The 19177-nt window shown below is 46.4% G+C and overlaps 1 protein-coding gene across 2 annotated transcripts in view; it reads right to left on the minus strand.

The window, feature by feature from the left end:
- Positions 1-2755: 2755 nt before the first annotated feature.
- Positions 2756-19177, minus strand: part of Ndufa10 (NADH:ubiquinone oxidoreductase subunit A10) — a 48466-nt gene continuing 32044 nt past the window's right edge. For both annotated transcript variants that reach the window (XM_074072178.1, XM_074072177.1), the window contains one exon: positions 2756-3223. In XM_074072178.1, the coding sequence (XP_073928279.1) occupies positions 3155-3223 (69 nt within the window). In that variant the 3' untranslated portion in view covers positions 2756-3154. The remainder of the gene's footprint in view (positions 3224-19177) is intronic.

The following is a 19177-nucleotide window of genomic DNA, read 5'->3' on the forward strand; positions in this document are numbered from 1 at the left end:
GTGAGGCCTACTGGGGCCTCAGGACAACTTCTAGCACAGGAGGAGAGTTGGGGGAAAGGGGAGAGAAACTGACACAGAAAACGGGATCATGGAGAGGGAGGCGACCATCAGGGTCAAAATGGACAACGGATTCTGGTTGTGGATGTCCACGTGGCCCCACTGTGGACACCGGGTACTCTGGGTTTCTGCCTAAGAGACCAAAGGTGGGAGGGATGGAAGGAGTCTAGATGGAGACCATGGGAGGCTCTGCACATTCAGCACTGCAGGAAATAAGCACGCCAGCAGAGAAGGCCGGGGCCAGCACCTAGGAGCAGCATAGCACACACAGGCCAAACCAGGAGGGAAACAAGCCATCGTGGGCACAAGGACCAACCAATTCACAGGAAAGATGATTCTAGAACTGTGCTGGTGTGCTGCCTACCCACTCACGGTCTGGGATAAGGACTGGGTTTCCATACTTTCTGGAGGGCTGTGAGTTGTACACCCTGTGCTGCAAAACTCAGCAGGGAGCAGCAGCCTCTGCTTCCTCCCAGGTGATTTTCCTACAACATAGCTGCAGGTGTCCAGCTTTGCTTAGATCCAGATGTAAAACCCCAAATTACTGGCCGCACACTTTCGTTCACCCAATTCTGACTGGCCAGCAGCTATTGCTACACCCTTTTCTTCTACAAGTCCAATGCACAGTGGTAACTGACATCCTCTGCTGAACCCGCCTTGCAGATCTGCTCAGCAGATTCCTTGCTGTCTCAGCGGAGAGCAGCTGCCAGCTTGCGTCCTGGCTCTGACCTGGGCACTGCTAAGCATAGCCAATCCACAAGTCCCTTTCTGGTAAACAGGACACAGAAAGATCCCAAGCCATTAGTAGCTAGGGCTTTGGAAAAAAAGGACAACTGTGAAGCAAGAGGAGCTTTTTTTCATTTGTTGCATTGCGGAATCCAACACCTAAACTGCAGCACAACACAGCTGCAGGCTCTTGGGTCTACCTGGTGGCCCTGCACTCTGAAGACGGTCACCTCTTCACCTGCTTTTCTTGCTGACCACATATCCAGTCAGGCGAGGCAGCTGCTCAACTCACCACAGCTCGATGGCTGCAAGCAGACTGGAGTCAGCACAAGCCTAATGTGGTGCTTGGGAACCTGCCATTGCCCACCAGGCCAAGCCCTGTTTTATGGGAGTAGAGAGGAGAAACCATGATTTCTTCTAAGAAACCCAATGTTCTCAACCATTCTTTTGGTTACAAAATTTGACAGAACAGATATTTTAGGGAAAAAAATGAGTACTTTCTCTTCAATACAAAAGGCAGATACACTGTTGCAACAATGTGCCTAGCTCCTCATCTTCAAGGTACTGAGCATTCCAACACAGAATGTCCAAAGTGGACCATTTCATTTCAGCCCTGGGCTGTTTTGAAGGGTTGTAAGCATTTTTCTCTAACTAAATCACGTACTGTGTGAAATGAGGAGATTAGGGCCCCACTAGTCTCCGTTCTAGAGTTTGCATTTGGAAAAAAGACTTGGAATGCCTACTCGCCTTTCTTGGCTCAGCATGCATAGAAAACACCAGGAATCAAAGCAGATGGACTTCCTCAGTACCACAAATCGTAAGCGTCACACTGCAACGAGAACGGAACCACACAGCATCAGACACGAATGCTCGGGAGCTCTCAGTGGACCCGTCTGCACCTGCACAGACAGGCCTCCTCGGAGCAGTCCTGACCACGTGGCAGACCCTTGTCGGATTGCTGAGACCACTTCCTGCCCACCATGAAGGCTTCTGTACTCAGCCAGCACCTTACAGTTGACAGTGGGAACATCCAAGAGAATGCTTTCTCTCTCTCCTCCACTTCCTAATGGGTTCATGAGGCACTCAGACCAAAACACTCTAAGACTGGCCCAATGCCTAGCCGCACTTTCATTTCATGTCTGGAGCAGCTGCCACTAAAGCTGGATCTCAGTGCAAAAGCTGCTGGGAAGCGTTATTTTCACCTTCTAAGGAAGGAGGAGAGGGCGTGCATGTGTGCATCCTTCCACCTGCTCCTCAGCAGGGAGGCCAAATGACTTTCCGCCACGATGACAATGTTCTCTTTTGCTCTGTGTAACACAGGTCCCAGGCCATGTGGCCATGGAGCTCTTGACCTGCATTAAATTTTAATTAATGGAAACTGCCACATGTGGCTAGAAGCTATGGCAATGGACACAGCGGAGCTCCACAGTGGAAAACTCACAATTTAATGGGCTCATGACTTATAGCCTAAGTCTGGGATAAAAATGCTGAACTGCAACTCGCTTTCACAAATTTTATTTCTAAGTTTCAACAGAGGTGATTAACAAGATGTGTTCCTTCTCATTACTCATTTCTGATTGGCAACTTGCCTTCGGGGCAACAGAATTTACTTTCCTTTGAGTTTTATCTCACTCACTGACACAATGCTCCCCTCCCCCATGCACGCTCTCTCCCCCTCCTTCCTTCCCAGCTCAGCTCTCCTTTCAGAAGGAGTCGGAAACCCACTGAGGATGTCAGTGTGACCTTTTCTAACCTTCCTTCTAGAATACATTGTTCCATAAGCCTATGGTGATTTCCTCCTCTTTTTGTAACTTTTACTTTTTTTTTCTTTTTGCCAATGTACATTGCTAAAACAGAGAGAAAAACTATTCAATATGATACATCTGAATTAAACAAAATGCATCAGCTGGGATAAAGGGGGACACAGTGGCTGAGCATGGTGGCATGAAAGAGGGGACAACAGGTGCAGATGCAAGAGAGGAGTTGCACAGAGTTGGCTTTATTTCTTGAAGTTGGGAGAACAGCACTAAAAGCCGTGTGACACAGCCACTGTGGTAAGATGACATACTTCTAGTAAGTCCAGTCTTTTATTAGCAGACCTGTTTCTTTTTTTCCTTTCCTGTGATAATTATGGATGATTCTAAAGTAAAGTTCCAAAGTTCCAAAACTTTTAAAATTGAGTTGATTCTTTCAAATCCATTAACGACACACAGGGTAGACTGCTTTTTCTAGGCCACTTCTACTATGCAATTTCCTGAACATTTGGGTTTTCTTTTTTTCCCTCATAACTGTAGATCTCCATGGAGCCCTTGAGTCAGGTAGATCAGAGACGTCTTCATCACTGTGTCACAGCCTGAGTGGAGGACACCATTCACTTCAGCCAGATCCACTTGTCACCCACATCAGCATTGTACCCAGGGCGGTACTTACGTCCCGGCAGCTGCAGGGAGAAATGCATTGCATTGTGAAGGAAGGCTTTCCCTGCCTCGCCCACCCCATCTTTAATCCACCTGTCATGCAACACCCAAGCGAGCCTCTGCTCCTTGAGGGTTCCCTGGCCTGTGTGTTCTCACTGAGGACAGGAGGGTGACACACACGTGAAGGGAAGGCACAGGATGCAGGGGTGACACTGGGGGAGAACTGGAGGTGGGAGACGGATCACTCTCATGCTTTGAGCACTGTGACTGGAGATGTCAGGTATGCTCTGAAACACCAGTAGGGAATCGTGGGTGAAGAGGTCACTGGCTGCCAGTGTCCTGGCTAGAAAGAACACTAGGGAAAAGAGAGAGTTTAACAAGAAGCTGGGGGGACACATGGGCAGGGCTAGGGAGGTCAGTACAGTGAGTATGCCAGTGGGTAGTGCTGAATGGCAAGACCTGAAGGGGCCAAGGCAAGAAATAGCTATTAAAGTCAGAAGTCAAAGCTGTAGGAGGGAGCTAATAGGCGCTGTTGCTTGGTGGGAATGGAGCTGTGAGAACAAAGATCTCAGCCTTTTCCCTCCATCAACTGGCATCAACCCCTGCCAATACCTCTGGCTGGCTCTACCAGCCAGGTATAGCAGCCCGCAGGGAAGCCCCCAGGCACAAAATGGGGCAAAGGGCAAGATAGGGGTCTAAGATGCAACAGCAGGATGCTCCATGCAGCCACGACAGTGCCCTTCTGTAAGAAGATGATTGTGTGTGAAGATACGATGGCAGGCTGGCCACTGGCTAGGAAGGGCATAGCAGAAAGTGCCTGCCCCGGTGGAGGTCTCACAGGGAGCAGCAGACCAGAAGCTTAAATGCAGATGGAAGATTGTTATGTGGCTACAGGGCACTCAAGCAGTTTCTTTCATCAAGTTACATTAGTGGGAGCCAGAAACAGTGGCTTGCACTTGTAATCCTAGCTACTTGGGAGGCAGAGAAGGGGAGGACTGTGGTTCCATGCCAGCCCAGGGGTAAAAGTTCAATGGACAAAAGGTGGGCACGGAGGTGGGGGCGTGCATCTGTCATTCCAGATACAGTAAGAAGCATAAAATAGGAGAACTATGGTCCAGGCAAAAAGTAAGACCCTGCCTCCAAAATAACCAGAGCAAAAAGGACTGGAAGTGTGGCTCAAGTAGTACAGAGCCTGCTAGTAAGTGCAAAGCCCCGAGTTCAAACCCCAGCACTGCCAAAAAAAATTATAGTAGTGGGAACAAAACAATGAGATTTTTCTCATATTTCAATCAATATGGACAAACAGTAAATTTGTACATGCTATGCAATACACATACGTATATACACAGCTTCCAAATTCTGTTTGTAAGCATCGGTACTAAAACCTTTTTCTTTAGCCAGCAAAAGGCATTTGGTAGCTAGCTATACTGCTAGCTGAGGCTGCCTCTAGCACAGGCCTCTGACACACACTGTCTCAGCCTTCCCACAGTGGCCACACAGGGACAGAGCACAGACCCTCAAGTCCATGTCATGTGAGTACAGCAGCACGGACACTGTGTCCAAGACCAAACATCTCAGAGATGAAGAAGGCACACTGAGCTCCGATGATCCCTGAGGCCTGGATCTCCTCCACCTTTTCCAGTATGCGGCACTTGAGGGAGTTGTAACTCACGCTGTCTGGAGACTGGAAGTGGCTGACTTATACTGGGAATGGGAGAGGCAGGTGGTGCAGGCTGACTCTGCCTCTGGCCTGGAGCATGGTGTGAATGACGTAAGTGCCAGGCATCATTTGGGACATAAAAGGAAAAAGTCTAGCTTATCTAGGAGTTGGTCATCTTGGGAAGAGACCAGTAAGGAGGTGGACGTCATTTACCTGGTGTATTGCTTTTTTGTCGCTGTGGCCAAATACTTTACAAAAACAACTTAAGGGAGGAGGGATTTATTTTGGCCCCATGCACTTAAGCGGAACATCATGGTGGCAGGAGTACATTGCAGAGACCTCTTAATTTCATGAAACAGAGAAAGATACACATAGGAAGGAGCCAGGCCAAGGACACACCCCCTGTGACTTACTTCCTCCCACCTCCTATCTTTTACCACCTCCCAGTAATGACATCATATCTAGAATCCATCAAGGAATTAGACCATTCATGAAGTCACAGCCCCCATTGTCTAACCCTCTCTGGAAACTCCTCGTTGATACTTACAGAGCTGTGCTTTACTAATCTTCTAGTTGCTTTTCAATCCAATCAAGCTGACAAAATCAACTAGTCAGACTGAGGCAGCCCAGCAGGATATGACTGGGATTGTGACAGGGAACAAACACCTGCAGCTACCTGGCAGAGAACAAGGATGTGGCAGGAAGTAGTGGGAGATATGGGGTCAGAAAGACTAAGTGTTGCTTCTGGGACTGGAGGAGACAAGAGGTGGGCAGGAAGGAGAACTGTGGGCTCTGGTTCTGGCAACAGTGTTGGTGTAAAGTTGAGCCAGAAGAGCCACAGGTCTACTCTGGCCAAGGGAGTAATGACTGACACCAACACCTGTTTCTTCTCGAAGGTGACAGGAGAGAGGTGGTCTTCCCAGGGAGGTGGGCTCTAGGTCTGCCTCCACAGATGACCAAGAACTGGGTGTCCAGCTGGAGATAAGGCTGTGAAGCCACTGCCAGGTACTAAGAGAGGTGGCACTGTCCAGATTTTAAAGAACATCAGGGACACTAAGCAGAGAAGATGTCACTGTGTCTTGGATGAGCAGGTCTGGAATGGGGCTGAGAAAGGATGGGGTGGGGAAGGGGCCATGATCACAGCAGGCAACACACAGGGCCTCAAGTCAGAGAGTGGCCAAGAAGTGTACACTAGCTGGCTACTTATTCACAAAAAGAAGCATTTAACCAGGCAAGGGCATCTTTGTGTGAGTGCAGACATGTACATGCCTATGTGTATGAGTGTGTGTAGAAGGGCACTGGGTAGAGACACTGAATGGGGGGTGTATTATGGTGGGTGTCCAGCCCCTAATCTCTGCAACCTGTGACCACATGACCTTACCATAGCCACTAGGCCTATAAATGCATGATGCAAGGAGGTCATCTGGGTGTGGACACAACAGTAAGACTGACATGAGGCCACAGGCCAGGGAATGCAGGCGTTTCTCGAAGCTATGAAGGAAGGAAGCAGATTCTCCCTGGGGTCTCTAGAAACAATGGAGCAGACTAGTATGTCTACTGTAGGACTCTGAGCTGGAACTGTAGGAGGATAGGTCTGTGCTGTTCTAGGCCACTCAGTGTGTGGTAGTGTGCAACAGTGACAGGACACTCACCCAGAGATGTTCTGCTTTCTATGATGCAAGACACTTGGGCAGGTCTGTACAAAAGAACATGGAAAAGGATGCACACGGGGGAGAAGACCAGCATGCAGAACAGAGCAGACTCCCTGCCAAAATCCTGTGGTCTGGGGAGGGTGGCCTGGAGCTGCACTAGGCAAGACTTTCAGGCACCTTCCCCAAACCCAAGTCCCAGCAGAAATGCCACCAAAACCCAGTGCTGATTCAACTGCCAGCCTATCTAAAGAAAGGTTTCTTTTTATTTGTTGAACCAATGAACAGAACTGTATCCCAAGAACAGAATGTTTATATCTCCTCAAAAGACCATCTAAAAGGGTTTACATTTTATCAGCAATGGCCAGCGGACAGCCCTGGAGATACCCTGCATCAGGATGCCCAAGGGTTTTCAATTTCAGTTGTCACTGAACACTAACCCACACCTAGGTGCATACAAACATCTGCTCACAGCAGCCCTTCAGCTGGGGTCAAGACAATTTGTTTGGCTGGTTTCACCTTTGCAAATTCAACTTTAAATGAGCAAATAAAAACTAGAATATTCCCATCAAAATTCCAATGACATTCATCAAAAAGATTGAAAAATCTACTGTTAAATTTATATGGAAAAACAAGAGGCCACGAATAGCCAAGGCAATACTCAGTCAAAAGAACAATGCAGGAGATATTACAATACCTGACTTCAAACTATATTACAAAGCAATAACAATAAAAACAGCATGGTACTGGCACAAAAACAGACATGAAGACCAGTGGAACAGAATAGAGGATCCAGATATGAAGCCACACAACTATAAGCAACTTATCTTTGACAAAGGAGCTAAAAATATACGATGGAGAAATAGCAGCCTCTTCAACAAAAACTGCTGGGAAAACTGGTTAGCAGTCTGCAAAAAACTGAAACTAGATCCATGTATATCACCCTATACCAAGATTAACTCAAAATGGATCAAGGATCTTAATATCAGACCCCAAACTCTTAAGTTGATACAAGAAAGAGTAGGAAATACTCTGGAGTTAGTAGGTATAGGTAAGAACTTTCTCAATGAAACCCCAGCAGCACAGCAACTAAGAGATAGCATAGATAAATGGGACCTCATAAAGCTAAAAAGCTTCTGTTCATCAAAAGAAATGGTCTCTAAACTGAAGAGAACACCCACAGAGTGGGAGAAAATATTTGCCAATTATACATCAGACAAAGGACTGATAACTAGAATATACAGGGAACTTAAAAAACTAAATTCTCCCAAAACTAATGAACCAATAAAGAAATGGGCATGTGAACTAAACAGAACTTTCTCAAAAGAAGAAATTCAAATGGCCAGAAAACACATGGAAAAATGCTCACCATCTCTAGCAATAAAGGAAATGCAAATTAAAACCACACTAAGATTCCACCTCACCCCTGTTAGAACAGCCATCATCAGCAACACCACCAACAACAGGTGTTGGCGAGGATGCGGGGAAAAAGGAACCCTCTTACACTGTTGGTGGGAATGTAGACTAGTACAACCACTCTGGAAAAAAATTTGGAGGCTACTTAAAAAGCTGGACATCGATCTACCATTTGATCCAGCAATACCACTCTTGGGGATATACCCAAAAGACTGTTACTCCAGAGGCACCTGCACATCCATGTTTATTGCGGCACTATTCACAATAGCCAAGTTATGGAAACAGCCAAGATGCCCCACCACTGACGAATGGATTAAGAAAATGTGGTATCTATACACAATGGAATTTTATGCAGCCATGAAGAAGAACGAAATGTTATCATTCGCTGGTAAATGGATGGAATTGGAGAACATCATTCTGAGTGAGGTTAGCCTGGCTCAAAAAACCAAAAATCGTATGTTCTCCCTCATATGTGGACATTAGATCAAGGGCAAACACAACAATGGGATTGGACTATGAGCACATGATAAAAGCGAGAGCACACAAGGGAGGGGTGAGGATAGGTAAGACACCTAAAAAACTAGCTAGCATTTGTTGCCCTTAATGCAGAGAAACTAAAGCAGATACCTTAAAGCAACTGAGGCCAATAGGAAAAGGGGACCAGGTACTAGAGAAAAGGTTAGATCAAAAAGAATTAACCTATAGCCTGGCTCAAAAGACCAAAAATCGTATGTTCTCCCTCATATGTGGACATTAGATCAAGGGCAAACACAACAAGGGGATTGGACTATGAGCACATGATAAAAGCGAGAGCACACAAGGGAGGGGTGAGGATAGGTAAGACACCTAAAAAACTAGCTAGCATTTGTTGCCCTTAATGCAGAGAAACTAAAGCAGATACCTTAAAGCAACTGAGGCCAATAGGAAAAGGAGACCAGGAACTAGAGAAAAGGTTAGATTAAAAAGAATTAACCTAGAAGGTAACACCCACGCACAGGAAATCAATGTGAGTCAATGCCCTGTATAGCTATCCTTATCTCAACCAGCAAAACCCCTTGTTCCTTCCTATTATTGCTTATACTCTCTCTACAACAAAATTAGAGATAAGGGCAAAATAGTTTCTGCTGGGTATTGAGGGGGGGAGCGGGAGGGGGTGGAGTGGGTGGTAAGGGAGGGGGTGGGGGCAGGGGGGAGAAATAAACCAAGCCTTGTATGCACATATGAATAATAAAAGAAAAATGAAAAAAAAAAAACATGGAAGTAAGTCATAGAAAAATAAAAAAAAAAAAAAAAAAAAAAAAAACTAGAATATCAAACCTGCTGAGCCCAGCCAGTAACTATTAATTGCAGCACAAAATCAACTCTCTGGACTTCTTTGGGGCACTTAACTGGCTTCTGAAATTTAGGGGAAGGGCGAGGTCTCTTTTTAGTGCTTGTAAGGCAACAAGGACTGCTGAGAGTGTTTTTATTTGGAACAATGCACACTAAGAGAATGCAAAATCAGCTTCATTTACATTATTAACTGTGTCAGGATCCAATTTAAATACAGTTGGGCATAGTGGCTTGCACCTGTAATCCCAGCTACTTGGGAGGCAGAGGCAGGAGGATAAGAGCTCAAGGCCAGCCTAGGCAACATTAATGAGACCCTATCTCAAGAACAAAAATATAAACAAAAGGACTGGGGTTTGGCTTGAGTACTAGTGCTAGCACGTGCAAGGCCCTAAAACCCCCTAAAACAAAAACTTTCAGCCTCCAAACCCCAGTACACTCTCACATGAGGAAAAGTTCCAAGGATGCCTGGGGAAAGGGAGTGTCACAGCCTCTGCCTCAAGGGGCAGTGTGACTGCAGAGTACCACGTGAGTATTTGCAGAACAAGCAAGGGGAGCAGTCTGAGAACAGCAGGATCAGGAACAGGAGAGGAGAGTGAACACCTGTGTGAGTCATAGCCCTTACTGTGCCTCTGAACTCAAGGCATTTTGGACTCACTAAATTCATGGAATTTAGCAAGTTTAATTCTTTCAGGAAGTGCTTTCCCCATATTTTCCATTAAAAATCAAGAAGTAACTCAACTAAAGTAAGGGAGGAAAACCACAGTAAACTGCAAACTGAGAATTCAAAGTACTCCCACAGAGAGCTGAGATAGATGGTTTGTTCCAGGCAGATGAAGTGGTCCACATCAAGGTTTGGAGACAGGGAGGAACCACCTGCAACCTGGGCTAGACTAATGCTGACACCAGAGCCCCTGTCAGGAGCCAGGCTGACAGTGAGTCCCCTGGAGCTCGCACTGCTCTTCTGGAGGTGGGCAAGTGTGGGCTCCATCCTGACCTGTGAAGCAGGGCGCACACTGCACCCAGCCTGCTTGGGCATCTGGGTCTGCATTTTTTTCTGTGGGCAAAACAGACTGAACTGTATATCCACCCCCACCCCATGGCAATTCTGACTTGTCCCCCTGCTACCCCCATCACCACCGGAGATATGAGAAGGTAACTGTGCCTGACCATTTGCAGAAGCACCCCCCACTTCTCCCCGAGTTTCCTCAATATTTAATTATGTGAAAATCTGTGTCAGAGGCCACATTTAAACTAACATTTAAAACAATGGAAACAGACAATCCCTGGCTGTCACCATGAATGGGGTTAATGGCACCTGCAACTTGCTGGTTCCCCTTCCTGCTCCCCCCAGCCCCCACTCTTGCCCTTCAACACACAATGCTGACACATGGAAGACAAACCCAAGCAAGGTTGCTCTGGGTAGGGCCCTGAGTGGCTGGGGCTCCTGTTGACACACCTTCTGTACCTTTTCAACTTTACAGACATGCAGGTATTTCTTCGTTCATAAAACGAGGCCACTTCACTTGCCCAGGGCACACAGCCACAGTCCCTGCACACCTCGTCTGCCCTCTCCAGGCTGTGGGTGACTTGTGCTACCACGCCCTGCTGTTTCCCGCGTTTCCCATTACAAGTAACACTTGATGCCCCTCCAGACTTATGTGCTTAGGACATAAGAAATGGAGCTGTGTGTTATGAAAAACAACAAGTGGAGCAGCAGCTGCTGACAACCAGAATGGCTTTAATTCAACAATGTGGAAGCCACTAAACTGTGGCTTCATCTTCTTAAGAGTCTAACTAGGCCCATGGCCGCTTAATGCCTTGCACAGAGATCAGCAAACTGGCTGCAGCTCAGCTCTGGTCACTGACTATCCCTGTAAATGAGGTGCTCCTGGTACTGTCCTGCCCACTCGCTCTTTTGTCGGCTATGGCAGTTCCCACATTACAAAGAGAGTCCAGGAGTTGTGCCAGAGGCCATGTGGCCCATAGGGCTGGAGAATTCACCATGGCTGAGAACAGGAATTTCCCATAGCGTAAGAGCACTTACTCCACAATTACTTAGTCAGCACCCACAGTGCCATCGTCAGGCAATGGGAGATGTAAGAGATGGGGCACTTCACCAAGCTGTAGCCTCAGAGGTGGCAGAGATGTGACACTCTTTGCATTCAAAATGATGCCAATGCCATTGAGTTTGTGACTTGTTTTACATGTAGAAGAACTTTGACATGCCACAGCCAGGCTGTGTTTGCATTATGAAGGCCAAGGTCATACAGGTGCTCCCCAATGCTTCTCAGATGGCTGCATGGAGAAAACCCACACAAATTCTGTACAGACACTCCTCCTACAGTATACTGAATGCCTTTGACACACAAGCACTGTGTGCTAACTGCTTTGAGAGTGTGAGCGAAAGGCAGTCCTAGCTTCTCTAGCTTTAAAAAATATGCAGAACACACATGAAGAAACGTGAGAGAAGCTCTAAGCACACACAGAAGGTGAACGAGAGGGAAGGATGGGGAAGGGAAGGATGGGGAAATCCTACCTAAACAACATGGATGGAGCCTGCAGACAGAAGGGATGAGGGTCAGTGAGAAGAAGAGGCAGTTTAGGAGGAAGGGGAAAGGGAAGTGAATGCACGAGACAGCACAGCACATGGCCTGAGTGGGGCAGCCGGAGGACACTTCAGTCCTGGTCTTGACAGAAGCCCAGCCATAGAAAAGTCCTCCCATAACCACATGCTGGACTTCAGCCAACTTGGATCATGGTGGTCCCTTGGCACTAGACTCCAGCACAGGGACTAGATCAACCACCACCAAATTATAGTCATCAGCTTTTCTCCATGGGTGTGTAACAGGGTCTGAACTCTCTGAGCAGAAGCATTCAGAAACTTGAAAACTGGTATCCCACCTGACTCTGAGTAGACCAAAATGGCTAGAATCTGGGGGACAGAGTGGTTAGGAAGGGGGATCAAGAAGAAAAACAGCTCCAGAAATTTGCATGGGGACCCATTTGTTTTTTGGCTGAGGACCCCTCCATGTAGCACAAGTGAAACTCTGTGAGTGGGCAAAGATAGCTTCTTGGAGCTGTAAGCAGAACACATCCAGAGCTGGTCATCCAGGGCTGTGGATCAGTGGAGTTCTTGCCGGTCTCTCACTGCACACAAAGGAACTCGAGAGACCCCCACCAGCCACACTATTCCTGAAGACAGGCTACTCGAGACTCACTGAAAAGCTGAAACTCAAGTCCTGACAGGCCTAATGATGATATGTAAGGACCTTCACTGCTGCCAGAAAATTCCAACACTTGTCACAGAAATAGAACTAAATCTAGCACTCGAAAACCATAAAGCTCACCATGTATTACAGACAACGAAACACTTCCAGACACAGGAAAGCAGCAAATGTGATCCACAGCCAGAGAGGAAAATCAGGCTATCTAGAAATGACAGAGAGTATGACTTAGGGAACAAGGACACTGAAACAGCTGTTATGAAAAATGCACAATTATGCTCTAGGAACTGAATGAAAAATGACAACAGTAAGGAGAAGACAGGGAAACAAAAAGGACAGAGCAGAACTTCTGGAGCTAAGGATTCCCAAAAGACAATTTGTTGGATGGGTGTGGTGCCCATGCAGCTGTGTTACTCGGAGTTCCTGCCACAGGACTGAGGTACACACACATAATACAAATAGAACTGTTGTAGAAAATAACCCAAAAGAAGTCAAGAAAGAGGGAAAAAGAATGTAAATAACCTCGTTTGCTATAGAGCTGAAATGTAGGGTGCAGAAGAATGAGTCACTCAGCTAGAGAGCACCCATACCACTGAGAAGGCCCCTCTGAAAGCAGCTACTGACACCAGATGTCACTGACTCTCTGCTATGGACAAACTGCTCTGTGTCCAGAGGTCAGGTGTACAAAACAGCCTCCAGTTCTCCACAGCCCTACCTACTACTCTACATAGAATTTTGTGAATGAAAGAACTGCTGGTTTAATAAAAAGAAAAAGAAGTGCTATTTTATAGAAAACAACAAGTAGGAAAGAAATACTTATTTCAGTGTGACTAACTTGACAGTAGAAAGAGAAGGCAAACTAACCTACTTGAGTGCCTTCCCAGTGGCTGAGTTATGACCATCAGTCTCCAGCAGACCTGAGCACAGCCAAAGCCATACTGCTCTGGCACATGCACACCTCTTCTCCAGCTGCTGCCATGCCACTGCCCTGGCTGAGATACTCCCAAGCTCAGATCCTGCCCCTTTGCCGTGAGGAACCAATAAGGAGCCCTACTTTGCCTCTTCCTCCTAGCACTCATCTATAGGTGATGCCCTATGTGGCCATCTACACTCTTACTGGCACAAGTGTGCAGTCGACACAGGTCTTTACTACCACTGTTTCCTGTGGTCCTGACAACAGGAAAAAGCAAGTCAGAAGAGCCTCTACCTCAGAAAGCTCATGTTAAGTGACCTGGACTTGCCCGCAATGACTTGGCTAGACTGTGGCAGGCTGAAACTGAGGCATGCACAGATCTTTCTGTTACCCAGTCCAGAAGCCTTTTACAACTCCACCATATAAGTAGCAGTGGAATTAAACTGCAACTTAGTGTATGGACTTTTGAAAATAAACAGCTTTGTCTTCCCTCAATCATCTACTACAATTCTCTGCAGTTTTCCATCAATTTGTCCATCAGTGTAATGTTATGCAACTGTTCAAGGTTTCAGCCGCAAGGTTTCTTGGGTGTGTGCCCACCACCCATCTGACCTGCTATGCTGACTGTGCCCTTTCTTCAAACCCCTTCATTCAAGTGTGTCTCAGTGCAGCGCCCTTGGGGGACATGTGGAGGGGAACCCCAGGGTTTTCCTGGAACACGTGCATATAGCTGCGTATGTGTTCTAGCACCAGGTCTCTGTTTTCTTACCGTACATAGGTGAACTTAAAGGTAAAAAGAGGCTTTCATGAGGTCTGCCAGTGTCTGCTGGGTCTGCGTCATCTACTGAGGAGAAGATAGGCTCTATTAGGGACCACTGATCTGCCTGCTCTAGATGCTCTGAGGAACTCCAAGCTACTGAATAGTTCTGGGGTGATTTGGGGATTCCAATTTCCAACTCCTATTTTCCATTATTACATATAAATGCTAATGAGGCTCTGCTTAGAATTTTTCATTAATTTCAAGGAAGAATATTATAGAAATTAAAGCCATTTCCTTGATATTGTAAATTTCCATTACAATACAGCATAAATCAAATAAAATTCAAGTTAATTTTCAAAAAATTCAATTTATCAGAGTCAACTCTGAAAAAGTACCTTTTTGAAATAAATGCCTTCAGGAGGTGAATTCAAGTATGATATATTTGCTATATTGTAAGAACTTTTGTAAATGCCACAATGTACCCTCACCTAGCACAACAATAAAAAAAAAGAAAGAAATGCCTTCTATTTACTACTTGACGCTCTACTGAATTTACACGTACATTCATACTTAGCTAATATGCATAGCAATGGATATCACAAAAGCTCCTAACCTAAGCATTTGCTTGAACACCTGAAAACAGTATGCTTTCTACAATTCTAAAACGAAAGTGGATTTTCTGTATATGTCAAAGTCAAACCAATCCTGGATTTTGTATTGTATCTAAGACATCCCCTTTCCATTTTGTATGAGAATTTTTGGGGGCTACAACATAATCCACAGTTATGTTCAAATCGATGTACGTGGTAAAAAGCTCATCTTCTATGCTAATTTTCTGTTGACAATTTCCATACAGAAATATAAATAACTGGGACAAACAGATAATGTCGGTTTCCTTGATTCTACAGAGCACACAGAGAGCCACAAGGGAAGTGGAAATCTTCTCTCCCTTCCAGCCTTAACTAATGGGGAGCAGGCTGAAGGTAGTAAACATTTACCCAAAGAACTTCCAAGCTGAAAATGTGTATTTTAAGATATTAACTAGACAACAAATGGAGTTCTAAGTACGGTCTGAATGCTAGGAGTAAAGTCAAAGCAACAGATCTAGTCAGTCTTGAGGTTATTTAGATAAACTGATCAAGAGCTTTTCTGTTTATTGCAAAATTTTCCTTATTAAAGTGAATTTCATAAACACATCATCTTGCTAACTTATTAAAGTCAGTAAAAATATCTTTATGATGAAAGAGAACTTGATCCTGAAAAGTGAAATCAACTCAAGATGGCAAAGAAACAGAAATCATAAAACAGACAGGTGATTCTGTCACCCTGACTTGGATGCTCACCAGTAGGGAACACAGTATCTTCACAGCAACTGGCCTCACTGACGTGGAGGAACCGAGTCAGGGAAGTACAAGCCAAATTAGTTTGCCTAACACATGGAAGGACTCATGGAGATAAAAAGTGACCTGGTAAACTGGAAAATGACTAAAAAACCAGCAGCCTATCAGGGACACATTCAGTATTTTCACAAATATGTACAGGGTCCATTCCAAGCACAGAAATGGGGGGAGGGATGGCCAATGAAAAACATGTTTGTAAATACTGCTCAAGTCATGCTCATCTCATTGTCCTCTAGACCCTGCTCCACATTCCCTCCTTCAAGTCTAACTCTTCTCCAGCTTTGCAGGCCACGATACCAGACTGATCCTGCAGGCCAACCTTGTTCTACATGGCCTGCCCATTGCCAACCACACAGCGGGCTTCCAATTCCTTCAACCAACCTCAGAGTGCCATGCAGTGGTTCCTGCTATTACCCGGCCAGGAAAGGTCTTCTCAATCCTCTCCCTACATCTTCCACTTCCAAATGTCAACTTCAACCAACTGTTCTGAGCTTTACTCTGTTCTCTTACCTCACAGACTTTCTCACATTAATGAGTTACTCAAAATCTACAAATCTTAAACCCTAGTTCAAATTCCAGCTTCTCTGAGAATCTTAATTATTCCCTCAACACAGATAAAATTCCTTTCTTTACCATGCAATCCAGAACTTGGTCATACAACACAGAACACTGTCCAGTTTTGCTCTATCTGAACTGCTCACAGTGCTTCCACATGAGTTAGGACTGGAGAGAAACTCCTCAGCACGTCAATTGCAACCTGTGTGAACCTCACTCCTGCTCACCTTCCTTCCATCCATGTAATACATGCTCTGGTACCACCAAATGGCCACTAACAGCCTCTGTGCTCTCACACCAACATGTCATGCCTCCTTGAAGGTCTTGAAATTCAAGACCCTGTACCACATCACACTGTGTTCACATGCCTGCTCCTCCTACCATCCCAAGTCTCCAGAGTGCAGGGATGGCCTTTGTCTGCATTCTGAGCGGTGTCTGGCTCAGAGAAGGTGCAGTAAATGGGCACCATAGAAAGGCAGGGCTCCCATCAACAGACTGAAAGCCTGTAAACCACCCTGTAGAGCAACAGTGCAGGACCAGAGGCCAAGGGCTGATTCAAGAGCTGCATAATCAAGAGCAACCCATGAGGAAGTTCTGGGAGACTCAATACCCTCAGCAAAATTGGTGACTCCCAGGGGCTTAACTAATCTAGATGACTGCACTCCCCTTAATATTACACAAGGACAAGCAAAGACAAAACTGGTGAAACTCAAGGGGCAAATGAGTCAGGTCTTGCCCTGATCCCATCCAATCACAGGGGCATCCTGGAACTATTTACCCCAGCAGGTCTCCCGGGTCTATACAAGAGGGACAGGAGGTCTACATGGGCAGCCAGGAGCTTTCTCCCACCAGTCACTTCATGACTGGTCCCAAATACTGAGCTCCCACTAGAGTTCAAAGTCATCTGCCCATTGACACATGCAGGCAGCAGGGGAAGGAATCTAGGACTCAGAGTCCCACCAGCTTCACCTCTGCTCCCATACTGCTACTGCTGCTGGAGTGTGAGTATGAGGCCTTCCACCTTCTCCCTATGCTGCACCCAAAGTCACCATTCAAGTTTACAGCTGATGAAAGTAAAAGGCTTCCAAGACCTAAGGAAAGCAGGGAGAAGGTTACATGAGAAACACCACCAAGTATAAATCTGACACCAGATGCTCCAGAACTGTCAATTAAGTAGTGAGATACTTCAATACCTACAATACTTTGTGGTCACAAGGGATGGGACCCAGCAAGCAACACATGTCAGCTTGCTCACCCCTCACATTTCACTGGTGGACAATCAGTGGGAGAGGGTCTCTTGGGGAGAACAGAGCCTCTTACTCACTCACTCTCTCTCTCAGAAGACTAGATGTGAGGTCTAATCAAACAGGAAGCAATTGGCTCTGGCACAACTCCTGTTGCATGTCCCTGACTCTCTGGAGAGTAGCCCAGCTGCCTGATGTCCTGGGCTCTCAGATGGTCCTGGAGACCTCTGCCTCTCTATCCCCACTCCATCTATCCTCTCAGTTTCCACTGGTACTCAACCAGTGGAATATAAGAATATCTTAGCCTTTAGCAGGCAACTAAAACACTGGCTAGCCAATTCCCATACTCTCTTGAAACTGTTCTCAAGGTTTGCTGACCATCTAGTCATCAAAGCAGCATCCCAAACCTTCCTCCCTGGTCCTCCTAATGCCTGACATAAAACCACATCTCTAGCAGGCTCCACCGAAAGCTGGTGGGATCCTCATCACTAGCCTCCTTCCTTCTCTTGGCAGGAAGTGCCCTGACCCTGTGGCATGACACACTCAGGAGAACCCACTGATTAGTGGCATTCCTGCTCTTCCTGGGAATGGGGAGGTGGTCTGCTCCCAAACAGTGATGTCATAGTGCTTGTTACTGCAATGGCAACACTTAATTACACTTTATGAACACAAACTCAGAGTAAGTCTGAAAAGAAAGGCCTGTGTTCTATTAAAGCCAAGAGCTGTTAGGTAAAGGTGAGTCACTAAAATAACATCTGCTGAGCCAGGTGTGGGCAAATAGCCAGGGAAGAGTCATTGGGAAAGAAATCTGTCCTGGTTTTGATGCTTTTAAAAAACCTGTTTCTGCGTTGAACGCTAATGAAAAGCACAACTATAAGGACACTCTTCTAACATGAAAGTTGAAATAATGACTTCTCACTGCATGAACTCCAAATGGAGCTAACAAATCTGCTTAGGCACAAGTAGGGCAGCCCGCCTCCCCGCCCTTCTCCTAGGAAGTACTCTGCTGAGGGCCCTGCCTGGGCTCCCTCCATTCATCATACACAAAGCTAAACACAAGGTCACCAAGATTCATGAGTAAGTGTGCCTGGGGTTCCAGACTAAAGCCCTCACACAAAGTCCGCTTGTTACAAAGAGCCTCCCCATCTCTAAAACCCCAGGGCCCAAGCTGTCCACTGCCACTTTTCAGTGACTTCAGCACTGTTTGTATGCACTTCTCCCTGTCTCTTCCCTGCACATCCACTAGCAGGTGAAGGAACAGAACATGCAAACCTCTCCCCTGAACATCCTTTCCCCTGATCAGAACGTGCAAACCTCTCCCCTGAACATCCTTTCCCCTGATCACCCTCTGGTGCTTGATCCTTCAATGAGATGAGGCTTTGTGAGTGCTCGGAAAACAAGGGTTGGCAACAGGGAAGAAGACTGTACTCAGGTTACAGCTGGGTTTATCATCTTTCACCAAAGACATGGAAATGCTCCCTAACAACTTTTCTTGACCTCTGTGCTGTTATACCCACAAAGCCACACAGCTACCCCTCAAACATGTCTCCAGTTATACAGCCTCACTGAGAGCTGGGCAGAGGCTCCATCTGTAGCCCACAGTGCCACCTGACCTTGTCCTGCTACCTTCCAGTGCACTATCTACCCTGTCATGCAAACCTCAGCACATGGGCTCTTCCTTGCTCCTGCCCACCTGCTCCCTGAGGCGAGGCCATCCCTCACTGCCCCAGATGCCCCTGTACAACAGCTCTTGCCTTACTCAGCTTTGTCTTGTCTCCCCTGTGCCCCTATGCCCTGCTATAGATCTGATCATCATCTGCTTCC

The sequence above is a fragment of the Castor canadensis genome, chromosome 4 (genome assembly GCF_047511655.1).
Source record: "Castor canadensis chromosome 4, mCasCan1.hap1v2, whole genome shotgun sequence".
Classification (NCBI taxonomy): Eukaryota; Metazoa; Chordata; class Mammalia; order Rodentia; family Castoridae; genus Castor; species Castor canadensis.